Genomic DNA, 17074 nt, shown 5'->3' on the forward strand with positions numbered 1-17074 from the left:
TGCCCTGGTCCACGGGTCGTCCCCGCGGGATTGATCCAGTGTTGAAGTGATTTCCCCCCCCCCCCCCCCCATCCCCGGGAGCCCCGAGGGTCCGGTTGGACAGCGAGAGGCCTTACCGCCAACGGAGCCGGCTCCTGGGACATCTGTCTCCGTGGCAACCGACTGCTGAAGAACCTGCAGAGAGATTTGGGTTAGTGCTGTGCACACGTGTCCCTGCACCTGTACACACGCAACATAAAACACACAGGCAGCCCAACACTGTGACAGGCATCCAAAGAAACAAGTCGTACTCATCAAGGTGGGGGTTATATAGTGTGCTGGGAATGGAAGGTCTTTTATTTTATGCGTCCAGTGTCAGCAAGCAAGCCGTCCCAGGGTAGGTACAGCACGGGTTAGATACAGAGTAAAGCTCCCTCTACACTGTCCCGTCAAACACTCCCAGGGCAGGTACAGCACGGGTTAGATACAGAGTAAAGCTCCCTCTACACTGTCCCGTCAAACACTCCCAGGGCAGGTACAGGGTTAGATACAGAGTAAAGCTCACTCTACACTGTCCCGTCAAACACTCCCAGGGCAGGTACAGGGTTAGTTACAGAGTAAAGCTCCCTCTACACTGTCCCGTCAAACACTTCCAGGGCAGGTACAGGGTTAGATACAGAGTAAAGCTCCCTCTACACTGCCCCAACCTCAGAAGAATGTCATGACTGAATTTTACAATCCCACATCAGCCCTGTGATATGTACAGAGGGGAATTTGATAAGTGCCAGGCAATGACCATCTCCAACAAGAGAGAGTCTAACCACCTCCCCTTGACATTTAACGGCATTACCATCGCCGAATCCCCCACCATCAACATCCTGGGGGTCACCATTGACCAGAAACTTAACTGGACCAGCCAAATAAATACTGTGGCTACGAGAGCAGGTCAGAGGCTGGGTATTCTGCGGCGAGTGACTCACCTCCTGACTCCCCAAAGCCTTTCCACCATCTACAAGGCACAAGTCAGGCGTGTGATGGAATACTCTCCACTTGCCTGGATGAGTGCAGCTCCAACAACACTCAAGAAGCTCGACACCATCCAAGATAAAGTAGCCCACTTGATTGGCACCCCATCCACCACCCTAAACATTCACTCCCTTCACCACCGGCGCACTGTGGCTGCAGTGTGTACCATCCAAAGGATGCACTGCAGCAACTCGCCAAGGCTTCTTCAACAGCACCTCCCAAACCCGCGACCTCCACCACCTAGATGGACAAGAGCAGCAGGCACATGGGAACAACACCACCTGCACGTTCCCCTCCAAGTCACACACCATCCCGACTTGGAAATATATCGGCCGTTCCTTCATTGTCGCTGGGTCAAAATCCTGGAACTCCCTTCCTAACAGCACTGTGGGAGAACCTTCACCACACGGACTGCAGCGGTTCAAGAAGGCGGCTCACCACCACCTTCTCAAGGGCAATTAGGGATGGGCAATAAATGCCGGCCTCGCCAGCGACGCCCACATCCCATGAACGAATAATAAAAAAAATTCCCCCTCAAACCTTTGCTTCAACCGCACAAAATATGATGACTTACTCCTGGCTGCTTCTGGGAGTATCCTGCGGAACGGAGCATTCTCTGGACCAGAACATGAGTGATTCAGGGGCAGGGATCAATTTGTCTGCAGAAAATTGCAACTAAATGGGGCAAGGGAGAAATAAATTCTTCATTTGGGAGTGACAATTCCAGTAATCCCAGAAAACAGAAGTAATCTCTCTGGGGCAGTATCGAAATAAAGTGCGTGGCCCAGTGTTCAGGGCCTGGGGATTGGCGGGGCCCAGGCCCGGGGACTGGGGCCCAGGCCCAGGCCCGGGGATCGGCGGGGCCCAGGCCCGGGGATCGGCGGGGCCCAGGCCCAGGCCCAGGCCTGGGGATCGGCGGGGCCCAGGCCCAGGGATCGGAGGCCTCTTACCTGCTGCTGCATCGCCTGAGGTCCTGTTACTGCTAAGGGAGCTAAGGTGGCCCGACTCTGTGTTGCTGCGATGCCGGAACGTGGGAAGGCCGAAAGGTGCCTGACTCTTTTCTGCCTGTGGAACTGTCGGCTGCAGGAGGCAAAGAGACGGTTATCAGTGGAGGAGAGAATGGGTCAGTTATCAGTGCAGTGTACCCAACGGACACCGACTCTCGCCGGGGTACGGGTCCCACAGACACTGACTCTCCCCGGGGTACGGGTCCCACAGACACTGACTCTCCCCGGGGTACGGGTCCCACAGACACTGACTCTCCCCGGGGTACGGGTCCCACGGACACTGACTCTCCCCGGGGTACGGGTCCCACGGACACTGACTCTCACTGGGGTATGGGTCCCACAGACACTGACTCTCACTGGGGTACGGGTCCCACAGACACTGACTCTCACTGGGGTACGGGTCCCACAGACACTGACTCTCACTGGGGTACGGGTCCCACAGACACCGACTCTCACTGGGGTACGGGTCCCACAGACACCGACTCTCACTGGGGTACGGGTCCCACAGACACTGACTCTCACTGGGGTACGGGTCCCACGGACACCGACTATCCCCGGGGTACGGGTCCCACGGACACTGACTCTCCCCGGGGTACGGGTCCCACGGACACTGACTCTCACTGGGGTACGGGTCCCACGGACACCGACTCTCACTGGGGGACGGGTCCCACGGACACTGACTCTCCCCGGGGTACGGGTCCCACGGACACTGACTCTCACTGGGGTACGGGTCCCACAGACACTGACTCTCCCCGGGGTACGGGTCCCACGGACACTGACTCTCCCCGGGGTACGGGTCCCACGGACACTGACTCTCACTGGGGTACGGGTCCCACGGACACTGACTCTCCCCGGGGGTACGGGTCCCACGGACACTGACTCTCACTGGGGTACGGGTCCCACAGACACTGACTCTCACTGGGGTACGGGTCCCACGGACACCGACTATCCCCGGGGTACGGGTCCCACGGACACTGACTCTCCCCGGGGTACGGGTCCCACGGACACCGACTCTCACTGGGGTACGGGTCCCACAGACACCGACTCTCCCCGGGGTACGGGTCCCACGGACACTGACTGCCCTCCAGTGCCTCACCCAAGGAGCAAACCTCCCTCTTTGACCGAGCTTTTGGTCACCTGTCCTAACATCTCCTTATGTGGCTCGGTGTCAAATTCTGTTCGATAATCGCTCCTGTGAAGGGCCGAGGGACGTTTTACTGTGTTAAAGGCGCTATATAAATGCAGGTTGTTGTGATGAAACCCCCAAGAAAACGTCCAACCAGATTTGACGACCCTTGACCTCCCGCACGCCTTTATCTTGCTTCCATTCCCGCAGAATGTTGTGCTCATCGGTCTGTCTCCCACTTCAACTCGATCGTCCCCGGGATCTGACCGTTCTGGAACCCTTTCCCCTCACCCTCACCCTCCCTCCTCCCTCAGTCCCCTCCACCCCCCTCTCCTCGAGTCCCGACCCTCAGTCCCCCCTCCATCTCAAATCCCCTCCCTTCCAGAGCCCCCTCTCCATCTACCAACATCCCCCTCCCCTGTCCATCTACTTCCTCCATCCCCTTCCCTCGCTCCCTCAACCCCCTCACTGTCTCCATCCCTCCCTCACTCACTCCGTCCCCCCTCGTCCTCTCTCGTCCCCTCACTCCCTCCGTCCCTCCCTCACTCCCTCCATCCCCCTCACTCCCTCCATCCCCCTCACTCCCTCCATCCCCCTCACTCCCTCCATCCCCCTCACTCCCTCCATCCCCCTCACTCCCTCCATCCCCCTCACTCCCTCCATCCCCCTCACTCCTCCATCCCCCTCACTCCCTCCATCCCCCTCACTCCCGCCATCCCCCTCACTCCCGCCATCCCCCTCACTCCCGCCATCCCCCTCACTCCCGCCATCCCCCTCACTCCCGCCATCCCCCTCACTCCCGCCATCCCCCTCACTCCCGCCATCCCCCTCACTCCCGCCATCCCCCTCACTCCCGCCATCCCCCTCACTCCGTCCCACCTTGTCCCCTCCGTCCCCCGAGGGGCACTCACCGAGGGCAGGTCTCGGAGGTTCTGCATGGCGTTCCCAGGGCCACGTGCACCAGGTGGTTGAAGTTGGTTGGGTTGGAGATTAACTTGGATCTCATCTGGGGGTCTTTCAGCATCCCCCTGTGAAGAGGAGAAACGAGGACATTTAGTTATCGAGACGTTCGGGGCGGGGGTGAGGGGTCGAGGGTCACAGCACAGGAAACCCGCCCCCCCGGGATAGAGGAGGGGAGATGAGAAGCTTGGGAGTTAGACACCTGTAGAGGGAAGGGAAGGGCTGAGGGAGGGAGGAGCCTCACAAGTCTGAGACCCTAGGAAGGGAATTGGGCGTGCGACGCCCGGAGGGCGCGACTCCCGGAGGGCGCGACTCCCATGCCTCCTTGCGTACAATTCAGAGTGTAAATATATGAAGCAATACAAGAAAATGGGACTGAGCAGGAAGTTCGAAAAAGAGCAAAACTGAAGTTAATCAGAGAAGAGGGAAGACTAATGAGAGGACGGAGCACAGATAGAATCGCTAAAGGGTTTCACTCTCACGGAATATTCGTTTCGTTCAGTGTTAAAATCCCAGTAATAAATCAGTCTCTGCTGTTTGAGTATATTTATGACTGTAATGTCAGTGTCTGTTTCAGTGTCACCGTCTGTGAGACACAAACAAGGCTCACCAGCCCAGGGCGACAGACGTTCCCCTGAACCTAACAGAGATGGAAAATAACGGCCCTGGGATTTTTTTTACATCGAGGGGCAGACGGGGCCTCGGTTTAACGTCTCATCCGAAAGGCGGCACCTCCGACAGTGCGGCACTCCCTCAGTACCGGCACCGGGAGTGTTAACCTGGATTATGGGGCTCAAGTCCCTGGAGTGGGGGCTCGAACCCACGACCTTCTGACTCGGAGGCGAGAGAGAGAGAGAGAGAGCCCCAATCCGTGAGCATTGCGCTAACCTCCGAGAGTTGATTAGTCGGAGTTCATCGGCGTTGGATCGGACCGTGCCAGGCACGTTTTGAGAAAGCAGCAGCTGACCCTTGACCCTCGCCCCTCGCCCCTTGCCCCCTGACTCACTTCCACTGCTGTATCCGTTCCTCGTCTGATATTCGGAAAGCGAAACGACGTTTGCTTTTGGTACGGTACATCTGCCGCCTGCTGTTGTCCGTTGTCTCGGGGACGATGAAATCGGCCGCCCCTAGCCAGGAGAAGAGGAAGAAAAGAGCTGAGACCAGGGGCAATATTCACAACCTCTCCCGGTCCCCGTGGGTTCGAATCCCGGGAAAAATTCCAGGAAAAATCAGAAGCAAGGACGGGCTACTTGGTTAGAACAGAGGAGGAGGAGGGGCGATTTGAAGGAGGCGTTTGCAATTACGAAGGGGATGGGACGGAGTGGATAGAAACAGACTGTTTCCAGTGATCGAGGAGGTCTGTCACTCTCCCCCTCTGTCACTTTGCCGGTGATTGAGAGCAGGTTGATGGGGGGGTAATTGGCCGGGTCAGATTTGTCCTGCTTTTTGTGGACAGGACATACCCGAGCAATTTTCCACATGTGTCTCGAGACGCATCATGTACACCACTCCTCCCCAGATAAAGAAAGCTGCAGCAGGTCACCGGGACATCTCCGACAGCACCTCCCAAACTCACCAACTCATAGAGAGACAGCGAGAGAGAGAGAGAGACACACAGACAGCGAGAGAGAGAGCGAGAGAGAGAGACAGACAGCGAGAGAGAGACAGACCGCGAGAGAGAGAGAGAGAGAGAGACAGACCGCGAGAGAGAGAGAGAGACAGACCGCGAGAGAGAGAGAGAGACAGACAGCGAGAGAGAGAGACAGACAGCGAGAGAGAGAGAGAGACAGACAGCGAGAGAGCGAGAGACAGACAGACAGCGAGAGAGAGAGCGAGAGAGCGAGAGAGAGAGCGAGAGAGAGAGCGAGAGAGAGACAGACAGACAGCGAGAGAGAGAGCGAGAGAGAGAGACAGACAGCGAGAAAGAGAGCGAGAGACAGGCAGCGAAAAAGAGAGAGCGAGAGAGAGAGACAGACCGCGAGAGACAGACCGCGAGAGAGAGAGAGAGACAGACAGCGAGAAAGAGAGCGAGAGAGAGAGACAGACAGCGAGAAAGAGAGCGAGAGAGAGAGACAGACAGACAGCGAGAGAGAGAGCGAGAGACACAGACAGCGAGAGAGAGAGCGAGAGACAGGCAGCGAGAAAAAGAGAGCGAGAGAGAGAGACAGACAGCGAGAAAGAGAGAGCGAGAGAGAGAGACAGACAGCGAGAGAGAGACAGACCGCGAGAGAGAGAGAGAGAGACAGACAGCGAGAAAGAGAGAGAGAGAGAGACAGACAGCGAGAAAGAGAGAGAGAGAGAGACAGACAGCGAGAAAGAGAGAGAGAGAGAGACAGACAGCGAGAAAGAGAGCGAGAGACAGGCAGCGAGAAAGAGAGCGAGAGAGAGAGACAGACAGCGAGAGAGAGACAGACCGCGAGAGAGAGAGAGACAGACAGCGAGAAAGAGAGCGAGAGAGAGAGAGAGAGACAGACAGCGAGAAAGAGAGAGCGAGAGAGAGAGACAGACAGCGAGAAAGAGAGAGCGAGAGAGAGAGACAGACAGCGAGAAAGAGAGAGCGAGAGAGAGACAGACCGCGAGAGAGAGAGACAGACAGCGAGAGAGAGAGACAGACCGCGAGAGAGAGAGACAGACAGCGAGAAAGAGAGCGAGAGAGAGAGAGAGAGACAGACAGCGAGAAAGAGAGCGAGAGAGAGAGAGAGAGAGACAGACAGCGAGAAAGAGAGCGAGAGAGAGAGAGAGAGACAGACAGCGAGAAAGAGAGCGAGAGAGACAGCGAGAAAGAGAGAGAGAGAGAGAGAGAGACAGCGAGAGAGAGACAGATAGCGAGAAAGATAGCCAGAGAGAGACATACAGCGAGAAAGAGAGCGAGAGAGAGACAGACCGCGAGAGAGAGAGACAGACCGCGAGAGAGAGAGACAGACCGCGAGAGAGAGAGACAGACCGCGAGAGAGAGAGACAGACCGCGAGAGAGAGAGACAGACCGCGAGAGAGAGAGACAGACCGCGAGAGAGAGAGACAGACCGCGAGAGAGAGAGACAGACCGCGAGAGAGAGAGACAGACCGCGAGAGAGAGAGACAGACCGCGAGAGAGAGAGACAGACCGCGAGAGAGAGAGACAGACCGCGAGAGAGAGAGACAGACCGCGAGAGAGAGAGACAGACCGCGAGAGAGAGAGACAGACCGCGAGAGAGAGAGACAGACCGCGAGAGAGAGAGACAGACCGCGAGAGAGAGAGACAGACCGCGAGAGAGAGAGACAGACAGCGAGAGAGAGAGACAGACAGCGAGAGAGAGAGAGACAGACAGCGAGAGAGAGAGAGAGACAGCGAGAGAGAGAGAGAGACAGACAGCGAGAGAGAGAGAGAGACAGCGAGAGAGAGAGAGAGACAGACAGCGAGAGAGAGAGACAGACAGCGAGAGAGAGAGACAGACAGCGAGAGAGAGAGACAGACAGCGAGAGAGAGAGACAGACAGCGAGAGAGAGAGACAGACAGCGAGAGAGAGAGACAGACAGCGAGAGAGAGAGACAGACAGCGAGAGAGAGAGAGACAGACAGCGAGAGAGAGAGACAGACAGACAGCGAGAGAGAGAGACAGACAGCGAGAGAGAGAGACAGACAGCGAGAGAGAGAGAGACAGACAGCGAGAGAGAGAGAGACAGACAGCGAGAGAGAGAGACAGACAGCGAGAGAGAGAGACAGACAGCGAGAGAGAGAGAGACAGACAGCGAGAGAGAGAGAGACAGACAGCGAGAGAGAGAGAGACAGACAGCGAGAGAGAGAGAGACAGACAGCGAGAGAGAGAGAGACAGACAGCGAGAGAGAGAGAGACAGACAGCGAGAGAGAGAGAGACAGACAGCGAGAGAGAGAGAGACAGACAGCGAGAGAGAGAGAGACAGACAGCGAGAGAGAGAGAGACAGACAGCGAGAGAGAGAGAGACAGACAGCGAGAGAGAGAGAGACAGACAGCGAGAGAGAGACAGACAGCGAGAGAGAGAGAGACAGACAGCGAGAGAGAGAGACAGACAGCGAGAGAGAGAGACAGACAGCGAGAGAGAGAGAGACAGACAGCGAGAGAGAGAGAGACAGACAGCGAGAGAGAGAGAGAGACAGACAGCGAGAGAGAGACAGACAGCGAGAGAGAGAGAGACAGACAGCGAGAGAGAGAGAGACAGACAGCGAGAGAGAGAGAGAGACAGACAGCGAGAGAGAGAGAGACAGACAGCGAGAGAGAGAGAGACAGACAGCGAGAGAGAGAGAGACAGACAGCGAGAGAGAGAGACAGACAGCAAGAGAGAGAGACAGACAGCGAGAAAGAGAGACAGACAGCGAGAGAGAGAGACAGACAGCGAGAGAGAGAGACAGACAGCGAGAGAGAGTCAGACCGCGAGAGAGAGACAGACAGCGAGAGAGAGCCAGACAGCGAGAGAGAGCCAGACAGCGAGAGAGAGAGCCAGAGAGAGACAGACAGCGAGAAAGAGAGCGAGAGAGAGACAGACCGCGAGAGAGAGACAGGCAGCGAGAGTGAGAGCGAGAGACAGACCGCGAGAGAGAGAGAGACAGACAGACAGACAGCGAGAGAGAGACAGACAGCGAGAGAGAGAGACAGACAGCGAGAGAGAGAGACAGACAGCGAGAAAGAGAGACAGACAGCGAGAAAGAGAGACAGACAGCGAGAAAGAGAGCGAGAGAGAGACAGACAGACCGTGAGAGAGAAAGAGAGAGACAGACAGCAAGAGAGAGAGAAAGACAGACAGCGAGAGAGAGAGCGAGAAAAGGAGAGAGAGGACTCGAGCAGTGGGTTAGAGGCTCGGACGGTTCACTAACAGCCCCCTCTGGATGAGTTAAACACTGTTGTGAACTAAAGAAACACGAAGTAACAATTTCTCTGGAATCCTGACCTGCCTCCTGATTCCGTAGGTAGATTAAACGAAAGGGTTCGCTCGACGAGAGATTCAGTGACCCATCTGGGCTCAGGGGCCGGACCTGCAAAGATCAGATCAATAAACTCATTCAGTGCAGAGTGAACACAGGAACAGAAAATGATCAACAGATCCAAGAAATCGCCGACGGGGGCCCGGGCGATCGCCGACGGGGGCCCGGGCGATCGCCGACGGGGGCCCGGGCGATCGCCGACGGGGGCCCGGGCGATCGCCGACGGGGGCCCGGGCGATCGCCGACGGGGGCCCGGGCGATCGCCGACGGGGGCCCGGGCGATCGCCGACGGGGGCCCGGGCGATCGCCGACGGGTGCCCGGGCGATCGCCGACGGGGGCCCGGGCGATCGCCGACGGGGGCCCGGGCGATCGCCGACGGGGGCCCGGGCGATCGCCGACGGGGGCCCGGGCGATCGCCGACGGGGGCCCGGGAATAGGCAGCAGGGATCTGCTCTGAGATTGGTACTCAGTGATTAACAGAGAGGTTCCCAATCTGAGCCCAGACCCCCCCCTCTCTCTCCCCCCTCCCCCCTCCCTCCTCCTCCTCCTCCTCCTCCTCCCTCCCACACACTCTCCCTCCCTTCCTCCTCCCACCCACTCTCCCTCCCTCCCTCCTCTTCTCTTCCTTCCCTCCCCCCTCCTCCCCCTCTCCCACCCCTTCCTCCCTCCTCCTCTTCCTTCCCCTCCACCCCCCTCCCTTCCCACCACTATGCATTTCTCAGTAATTATCCTCATACCTTTTTCAGTGGGATAGTCTGAATCCATTCTGATGTCTTCACGTCAAACACATTCACCGCATTCTCACTGTACACCGTCAGGTACGGCCCACTGCAGGCTAGAGGGAGCAAAACCACAGTGTTACCGACTCTACAAACAGTGTCTGCTCCCTGATCACTGCCCTGTGACCCCCTGGGTTAGGGAGAGGGAGGAATCAGCCAGGATTCCTGCTCCCAATCACTGCCCTGTGACCCCCCCTGGGTTAGGGAGAGAGGAGAATCAGCCGGGGCTCCTGATGGTCGAATGGGCGAATGCTGTCCTCCATTGTGATGCCTCCACAGTCGACTGTTCGATGCCGGGTCGGGGTGCAGGGCGGAGAGAGAAACACTTCAGAACTGAAACCCGATGGAGAGACAGACACACAGCGTTATTCCAGGGCATTACAACAACCTGCATTTATATAGCGCCTTTAAAGCAGTAAAATGTCCCTCGGCGCTTCACAGGAGCGATTATCAAACAAAATTTGACACCGAGCCACATGAGGAGATATTAGGACAGGTGACCAAAAGCTCGGTCAAAGAGGGAGGTTTTAAGGAGCGTCTTAAAGGAGGAGAGAGAGGCGGAGAGGTTTAGGGAGGGAATTCCAGAGCTTAGGGCCCAGGCAGCTGAAGGCACGGCCGCCAATGGTGGAGCGATTAAAATCGGGGGATGCGCAAGAGGAGGGAATTGGAGGAGCGCAGAGATCTCGGAGGGTTGTAGGGCTGGAGGAGGTTATGGAGATAGGGAGGCGGGGGGTGCGAGGGCCATGGAGGGGTTTGAAAACAAGGATGAGAGAATTTTAAAAATCGAGGCGTTGCCGGGCTGGAAGCCGATGTCGGTCGGCCAGGACGGGGGGCGATGGGTGAACCGGTGCGAGTCAGGATACGGGGCAGCAGCGAGAATCACTGGCACTTACCGGCGGCGACCGGGACTGCGGGCCACATCACCTCCTGCTGCCGTGACCTCCGACCCAGACCGTCGACGTAGAGGCCGAGGCTGCTGAAGCAGAGGAGGTATTGGTCGGCGGGGAGCGCCACGGCGCACAGAGCCTCCGCCTGCCCCTGCGCGAGGAAGGTCAGGGTGGGGTCGTCCGGGTTCACCAGGTTCAACGGGGGGCTGTCGCTCAGCAAGGGGTAGAGGCTGAACCCGGACGGGTAGCCGACGCACAGGCGCTCCTCGAGGACCCCCATCCACTGGACGGCCCCCGGGGCTTGGAAGTCCCGCAGCCGCTTGTGCTGGTGTTTGCCGGACGTCAGCTGGTAGCAGGTCACGTGGCGCTTGGAGGCGGTGCAGAGGCAGCTGGCCTTCCCCTGGCATAGGCTGCCCGTCGCCACCAACTGGCTGCCCTTGGCCTCCGACAGCTTGGCCCCCCCGGCCTCCGGCTTCCGCAGCTCCTCCCAGGCGTAGAGGCGCACGTTCCGGCTTCTGCCCGAGACCACCACCAGCACGTTGGCGCCGGGCACCAGCTCCAGGTGGTGAACCCGCTTGCTGTCTCCCAGCTGGGTGATTTCTGCAACAGAGGGCAACTGGGCGTTAGAGGCTTCGAGAGACGAGGCCGAGGCACGGGCGGTCAATATTCTCCGCCACTGCACCGATCCGCCTTCTCCCCAATCCCTCCATCCCGCCTTCTCCCCCATCCCTCCATCCCGCCTTCTCCCCCATCCCTCCATCCCGCCTTCTCCCCCAACCCTCCATCCCGCCTTCTCCCCCATCCCTCCATCCCGCCTTCTCCCCCATCCCTCCATCCCGCCTTCTCCCCCATCCCTCCATCCCGCCTTCTCCCCCATCCCTCCATCCCGCCTTCTCCCCCATCCCTCCATCCCGCCTTCTCCCCCATCCCTCCATCCCGCCTTCTCCCCCATCCCTCCATCCCGCCTTCTCCCCCATCCCTCCATCCCGCCTTCTTCCCAATCCCTCGATCCCGCCTTCTCCCCGATCCCGCCTTCTCCCCGATCCCGCCTTCTCCCCCATCCCGCCTTCTCCCCCATCCCGCCTTCTCCCCCATCCCGCCTTCTCCCCCATCCCGCCTTCTCCCCCATCCCGCCTTCTCCCCCATCCCTCCATCCCGCCTTCTCCCCAATCCCTCCATCCCGCCTTCTCCCCATCCCTCCATCCCGCCTTCTCCCCATCCCTCCATCCCGCCTTCTCCCCATCCCTCCATCCGCCTTCTCCCCCATCCCTCCATCCCGCCTTCTCCCCCATCCCTCCATCCCGCCTTCTCCCCCATCCCTCCATCCCGCCTTCTCCCCAATCCCTCGATCCCGCCTTCTCCCCCATCCCTCGATCCCGCCTTCTCCCCCATCCCTCCATCCCTCCTTCTCCCCCATCCCTCCATCCCGCCTTCTCCCCCATCCCTCCATCCCGCCTTCTCCCCCATCCCTCCATCCCGCCTTCTCCCCCATCCCTCCATCCCGCCTTCTCCCCCATCCCTCCATCCCGCCTTCTCCCCCATCCCTCCATCCCGCCTTCTCCCCCATCCCTCCATCCCGCCTTCTTCCCAATCCCTCGATCCCACCTTCTCCCGATCCCGCCTTCTCCCCGATCCCGCCTTCTCCCCCATCCCGCCTTCTCCCCCATCCCGCCTTCTCCCCCATCCCGCCTTCTCCCCCATCCCGCCTTCTCCCCCATCCCTCCATCCCGCCTTCTCCCCAATCCCTCCATCCCGCCTTCTCCCCCATCCCTCCATCCCGCCTTCTCCCCCATCCCTCCATCCCGCCTTCTCCCCCATCCCTCCATCCCGCCTTCTCCCCCATCCCTCCATCCCGCCTTCTCCCCCATCCCTCCATCCCCGCCTTCTTCCCAATCCCTCGATCCCACCTTCTCCCCGATCCCGCCTTCTCCCCCATCCCGCCTTCTCCCCCATCCCGCCTTCTCCCCCATCCCTCCATCCCGCCTTCTCCCCCATCCCTCCATCCGCCTTCTCCCCCATCCCTCCATCCCGCCTTCTCCCCCATCCCTCCATCCCGCCTTCTCCCCCATCCCTCCATCCCGCCTTCTCCCCCATCCCTCCATCCCGCCTTCTCCCCCATCCCTCCATCCCGCCTTCTCCCCCATCCCTCCATCCCGCCTTCTCCCCCATCCCTCCATCCCGCCTTCTCCCCCATCCCTCCATCCCGCCTTCTCCCCCATCCCTCATCCCGCCTTCTCCCCCATCCCTCCATCCCGCCTTCTCCCCCATCCCTCCATCCCGCCTTCTCCCCCATCCCTCCATCCCGCCTTCTCCCCCATCCCTCCATCCCGCCTTCTCCCCCATCCCTCCATCCCGCCTTCTCCCCCATCCCTCCATCCCGCCTTCTCCCCCATCCCTCCATCCCGCCTTCTCCCCCATCCCTCCATCCCGCCTTCTTCCCCATCCCCCGATCCCGCCTTCTCCCCGATCCCGCCTTCTCCCCCATCCCGCCTTCTCCCCCATCCCTCCTTCTCCCCAATCCCTCCTTCTCCCCCATCCTCCATCCCGCCTTCTCCCCCATCCCTCCATCCCGCCTTCTCCCCCATCCCTCCATCCCGCCTTCTCCCCCATCCCTCCATCCCGCCTTCTCCCCCATCCCTCCATCCCGCCTTCTCCCCATCCCTCCATCCCGCCTTCTCCCCCATCCCTCCATCCCGCCTTCTCCCCCATCCCTCCATCCCGCCTTCTCCCCCATCCCTCCATCCCGCCTTCTCCCCCATCCCTCCATCCCGCCTTCTCCCCCATCCCTCCATCCCGCCTTCTCCCCCATCCCTCCATCCCGCCTTCTCCCCCATCCCTCCATCCCGCCTTCTCCCCCAACCCTCCATCCCGCCTTCTCCCCCAACCCTCCATCCCGCCTTCTCCCCCATCCCTCCATCCCGCCTTCTCCCCCATCCCTCCATCCCGCCTTCTCCCCATCCCTCCATCCGCCTTCTCCCCCATCCCTCCATCCCGCCTTCTCCCCCATCCCTCCATCCCGCCTTCTCCCCATCCCTCCATCCCGCCTTCTCCCCCATCCCTCCATCCCGCCTTCTCCCCCATCCCTCCATCCCGCCTTCTCCCCAATCCCTCCATCCCGCCTTCTCCCCAATCCCTCCATCCCGCCTTCTCCCCATCCCTCCATCCCGCCTTCTCCCCAATCCCTCCATCCCGCCTTCTCCCCAATCCCTCCATCCCGCCTTCTCCCCAATCCCTCCATCCCGCCTTCTCCCCAATCCCTCCATCCCGCCTTCTCCCCAATCCCTCCATCCCGCCTTCTCCCCAATCCCTCCATCCCGCCTTCTCCCCAATCCCTCCATCCCGCCTTCTCCCCAATCCCTCCATCCCGCCTTCTCCCCAATCCCTCCATCCCGCCTTCTCCCCAATCCCTCCATCCCGCCTTCTCCCCAATCCCTCCATCCCGCCTTCTCCCCAATCCCTCCATCCCGCCTTCTCCCCAATCCCTCCATCCCGCCTTCTCCCCAATCCCTCCATCCCGCCTTCTCCCCAATCCCTCCATCCCGCCTTCTCCCCAATCCCTCCATCCCGCCTTCTCCCCAATCCCTCCATCCCGCCTTCTCCCCAATCCCTCCATCCCGCCTTCTCCCCAATCCCTCCATCCCGCCTTCTCCCCAATCCCTCCATCCCGCCTTCTCCCCAATCCCTCCATCCCGCCTTCTCCCCAATCCCTCCATCCCGCCTTCTCCCCAATCCCTCCATCCCGCCTTCTCCCCAATCCCTCCATCCCGCCTTCTCCCCAATCCCTCCATCCCGCCTTCTCCCCAATCCCTCCATCCCGCCTTCTCCCCAATCCCTCCATCCCGCCTTCTCCCCAATCCCTCCATCCCGCCTTCTCCCCAATCCCTCCATCCCGCCTTCTCCCCAATCCCTCCATCCCGCCTTCTCCCCAATCCCTCCATCCCGCCTTCTCCCCAATCCCTCCATCCCGCCTTCTCCCCAATCCCTCCATCCCGCCTTCTCCCCAATCCCTCCATCCCGCCTTCTCCCCAATCCCTCCATCCCGCCTTCTCCCCAATCCCTCCATCCCGCCTTCTCCCCAATCCTCCATCCCGCCTTCTCCCCAATCCCTCCATCCCGCCTTCTCCCCAATCCCTCCATCCCGCCTTCTCCCCAATCCCTCCATCCCGCCTTCTCCCCAATCCCTCCATCCCGCCGTCTCTCGCAACCCCGCCTTCTCCCCAATCCCTCAATCCCACCTTCTCCCCAATCCCACCTTCTCCCCAATCCCTCGATCCCGCCTTCTCCCCAATCCCTCGATCCCGCCTTCTCCCCAATGCCTCGATCCCGCCTTCTCCCCAATGCCTCGATCCCGCCTTCTCCCCAATGCCTCGATCCCGCCTTCTCCCCAATGCCTCGATCCCGCCTTCTCCCCAATGCCTCGATCCCCGCCTTCTCCCCAATCCCTCGACCCCGCCTTCTCCCCAATCCCTCGACCCCGCCTTCTCCCCAATCCCTCGACCCCGCCTTCTCCCCAATCCTCGACCCCGCCTTCTCCCCAATCCCTCGACCCCGCCTTCTCCCCAATCCCTCGACCCCGCCTTCTCCCCAATCCCTCGACCCCGCCTTCTCCCCAATCCCTCGACCCCGCCTTCTCCCCAATCCCTCGACCCCGCCTTCTCCCCAATCCCTCGACCCCGCCTTCTCCCCAATCCCTCGACCCCGCCTTCTCCCCAATCCCTCGACCCCGCCTTCTCCCCAATCCCTCGACCCCGCCTTCTCCCCAATCCCTCGACCCCGCCTTCTCCCCAATCCCTCGACCCCGCCTTCTCCCCAATCCCTCGACCCCGCCTTCTCCCCAATCCCTCGACCCCGCCTTCTCCCCAATCCCTCGACCCCGCCTTCTCCCCAATCCCTCGACCCCGCCTTCTCCCCAATCCCTCGACCCCGCCCTTCTCCCCAATCCCTCGACCCCGCCTTCTCCCCAATCCCTCGACCCCGCCTTCTCCCCAATCCCTCGACCCCGCCTTCTCCCCAATCCCTCGACCCCGCCTTCTCCCCAATCCCTCGACCCCGCCTTCTCCCCAATCCCTCGACCCCGCCTTCTCCCCAATCCCTCGACCCCGCCTTCTCCCCAATCCTCGACCCGCCTCTCCCCAATCCCTCGACCCCGCCTTCTCCCCAATCCCTCGACCCCGCCTTCTCCCCAATCCCTCGACCCCGCCTTCTCCCAATCCCTCGACCCCGCCTTCTCCCCAATCCCTCGACCCCGCCTTCTCCCCAATCCCTCGACCCCGCCTTCTCCCCAATCCCCCCTCCGACCCCGCCTTCTCCCCAATCCCTCGACCCCGCCTTCTCCCCAATCCCTCGACCCCGCCTTCTCCCCAATCCCTCGACCCCGCCTTCTCCCCAATCCCTCGACCCCGCCTTCTCCCCAATCCCTCGACCCCGCCTTCTCCCCAATCCCTCGACCCCGCCTTCTCCCCAATCCCTCGACCCCGCCTTCTCCCCAATCCCTCGACCCCGCCTTCTCCCCAATCCCTCGACCCCGCCTTCTCCCCAATCCCTCGACCCCGCCTTCTCCCCAATCCCTCGACCCCGCCTTCTCCCCAATCCCTCGACCCCGCCTTCTCCCCAATCCCTCGACCCCGCCTTCTCCCCAATCCCTCGACCCCGCCTTCTCCCCAATCCCTCGACCCCGCCTTCTCCCCAATCCCTCGACCCCGCCTTCTCCCCAATCCCTCGACCCCGCCTTCTCCCCAATCCTCGACCCCGCCTTCTCCCCAATCCCTCGACCCCGCCTTCTCCCCAATCCCTCGACCCCGCCTTCTCCCCAATCCCTCGACCCCGCCTTCTCCCCAATCCCTCGACCCCGCCTTCTCCCCAATCCCTCGACCCCGCCTTCTCCCCAATCCCTCGACCCCCGCCTTCTCCCCAATCCCTCGACCCCGCCTTCTCCCCAATCCCTCGACCCCGCCTTCTCCCCAATCCCTCGACCCCGCCTTCTCCCCAATCCCTCGACCCCGCCTTCTCCCCAATCCCTCGACCCCGCCTTCTCCCCAATCCCTCGACCCCGCCTTCTCCCCAATCCCTCGACCCCGCCTTCTCCCATCCCTCTCCTCGACCCCGCCTTCTCACCAATCCCTCGACCCCGCCTTCTCCCCAATCCCTCGACCCCGCCTTCTCCCCAATCCCTCGACCCCGCCTTCTCCCCAATCCCTCGACCCCGCCTTCTCCCCAATCCCTCGACCCCGCCTTCTCCCAATCCCTCGACCCCGCCTTCTCCCCAATCCCTCGACCCCGCCTTCTCCCAATCCCTCGACCCCGCCTTCTCCCCAATCCCTCGACCCCGCCTTCTCCCCAATCCCTCGACCCCGCCTTCTCCCCAATCCCTCGA

The 17074-nt window shown here is 61.0% G+C and overlaps 1 protein-coding gene across 1 annotated transcript in view; it reads right to left on the reverse strand.

Annotated features, from left to right (window-relative positions):
* Positions 1 to 1955: 1955 nt before the first annotated feature.
* Positions 1956 to 17074, reverse strand: part of LOC137309241 (serine/threonine-protein kinase MRCK alpha-like) — a gene marked incomplete at its 3' end in the record, with an annotated part of 31799 nt that continues 16680 nt past the window's right edge. The window contains 7 exon segments of the mRNA XM_067977501.1: positions 1956 to 2085; positions 4050 to 4093; positions 4096 to 4166; positions 5105 to 5225; positions 9001 to 9085; positions 9773 to 9870; positions 10708 to 11301. Coding sequence (XP_067833602.1) covers positions 1956 to 2085; positions 4050 to 4093; positions 4096 to 4166; positions 5105 to 5225; positions 9001 to 9085; positions 9773 to 9870; positions 10708 to 11301 — 1143 coding nt within the window.

Source organism: Heptranchias perlo, unplaced genomic scaffold, assembly GCF_035084215.1.
Source record: "Heptranchias perlo isolate sHepPer1 unplaced genomic scaffold, sHepPer1.hap1 HAP1_SCAFFOLD_1545, whole genome shotgun sequence".
Classification (NCBI taxonomy): Eukaryota; Metazoa; Chordata; class Chondrichthyes; order Hexanchiformes; family Hexanchidae; genus Heptranchias; species Heptranchias perlo.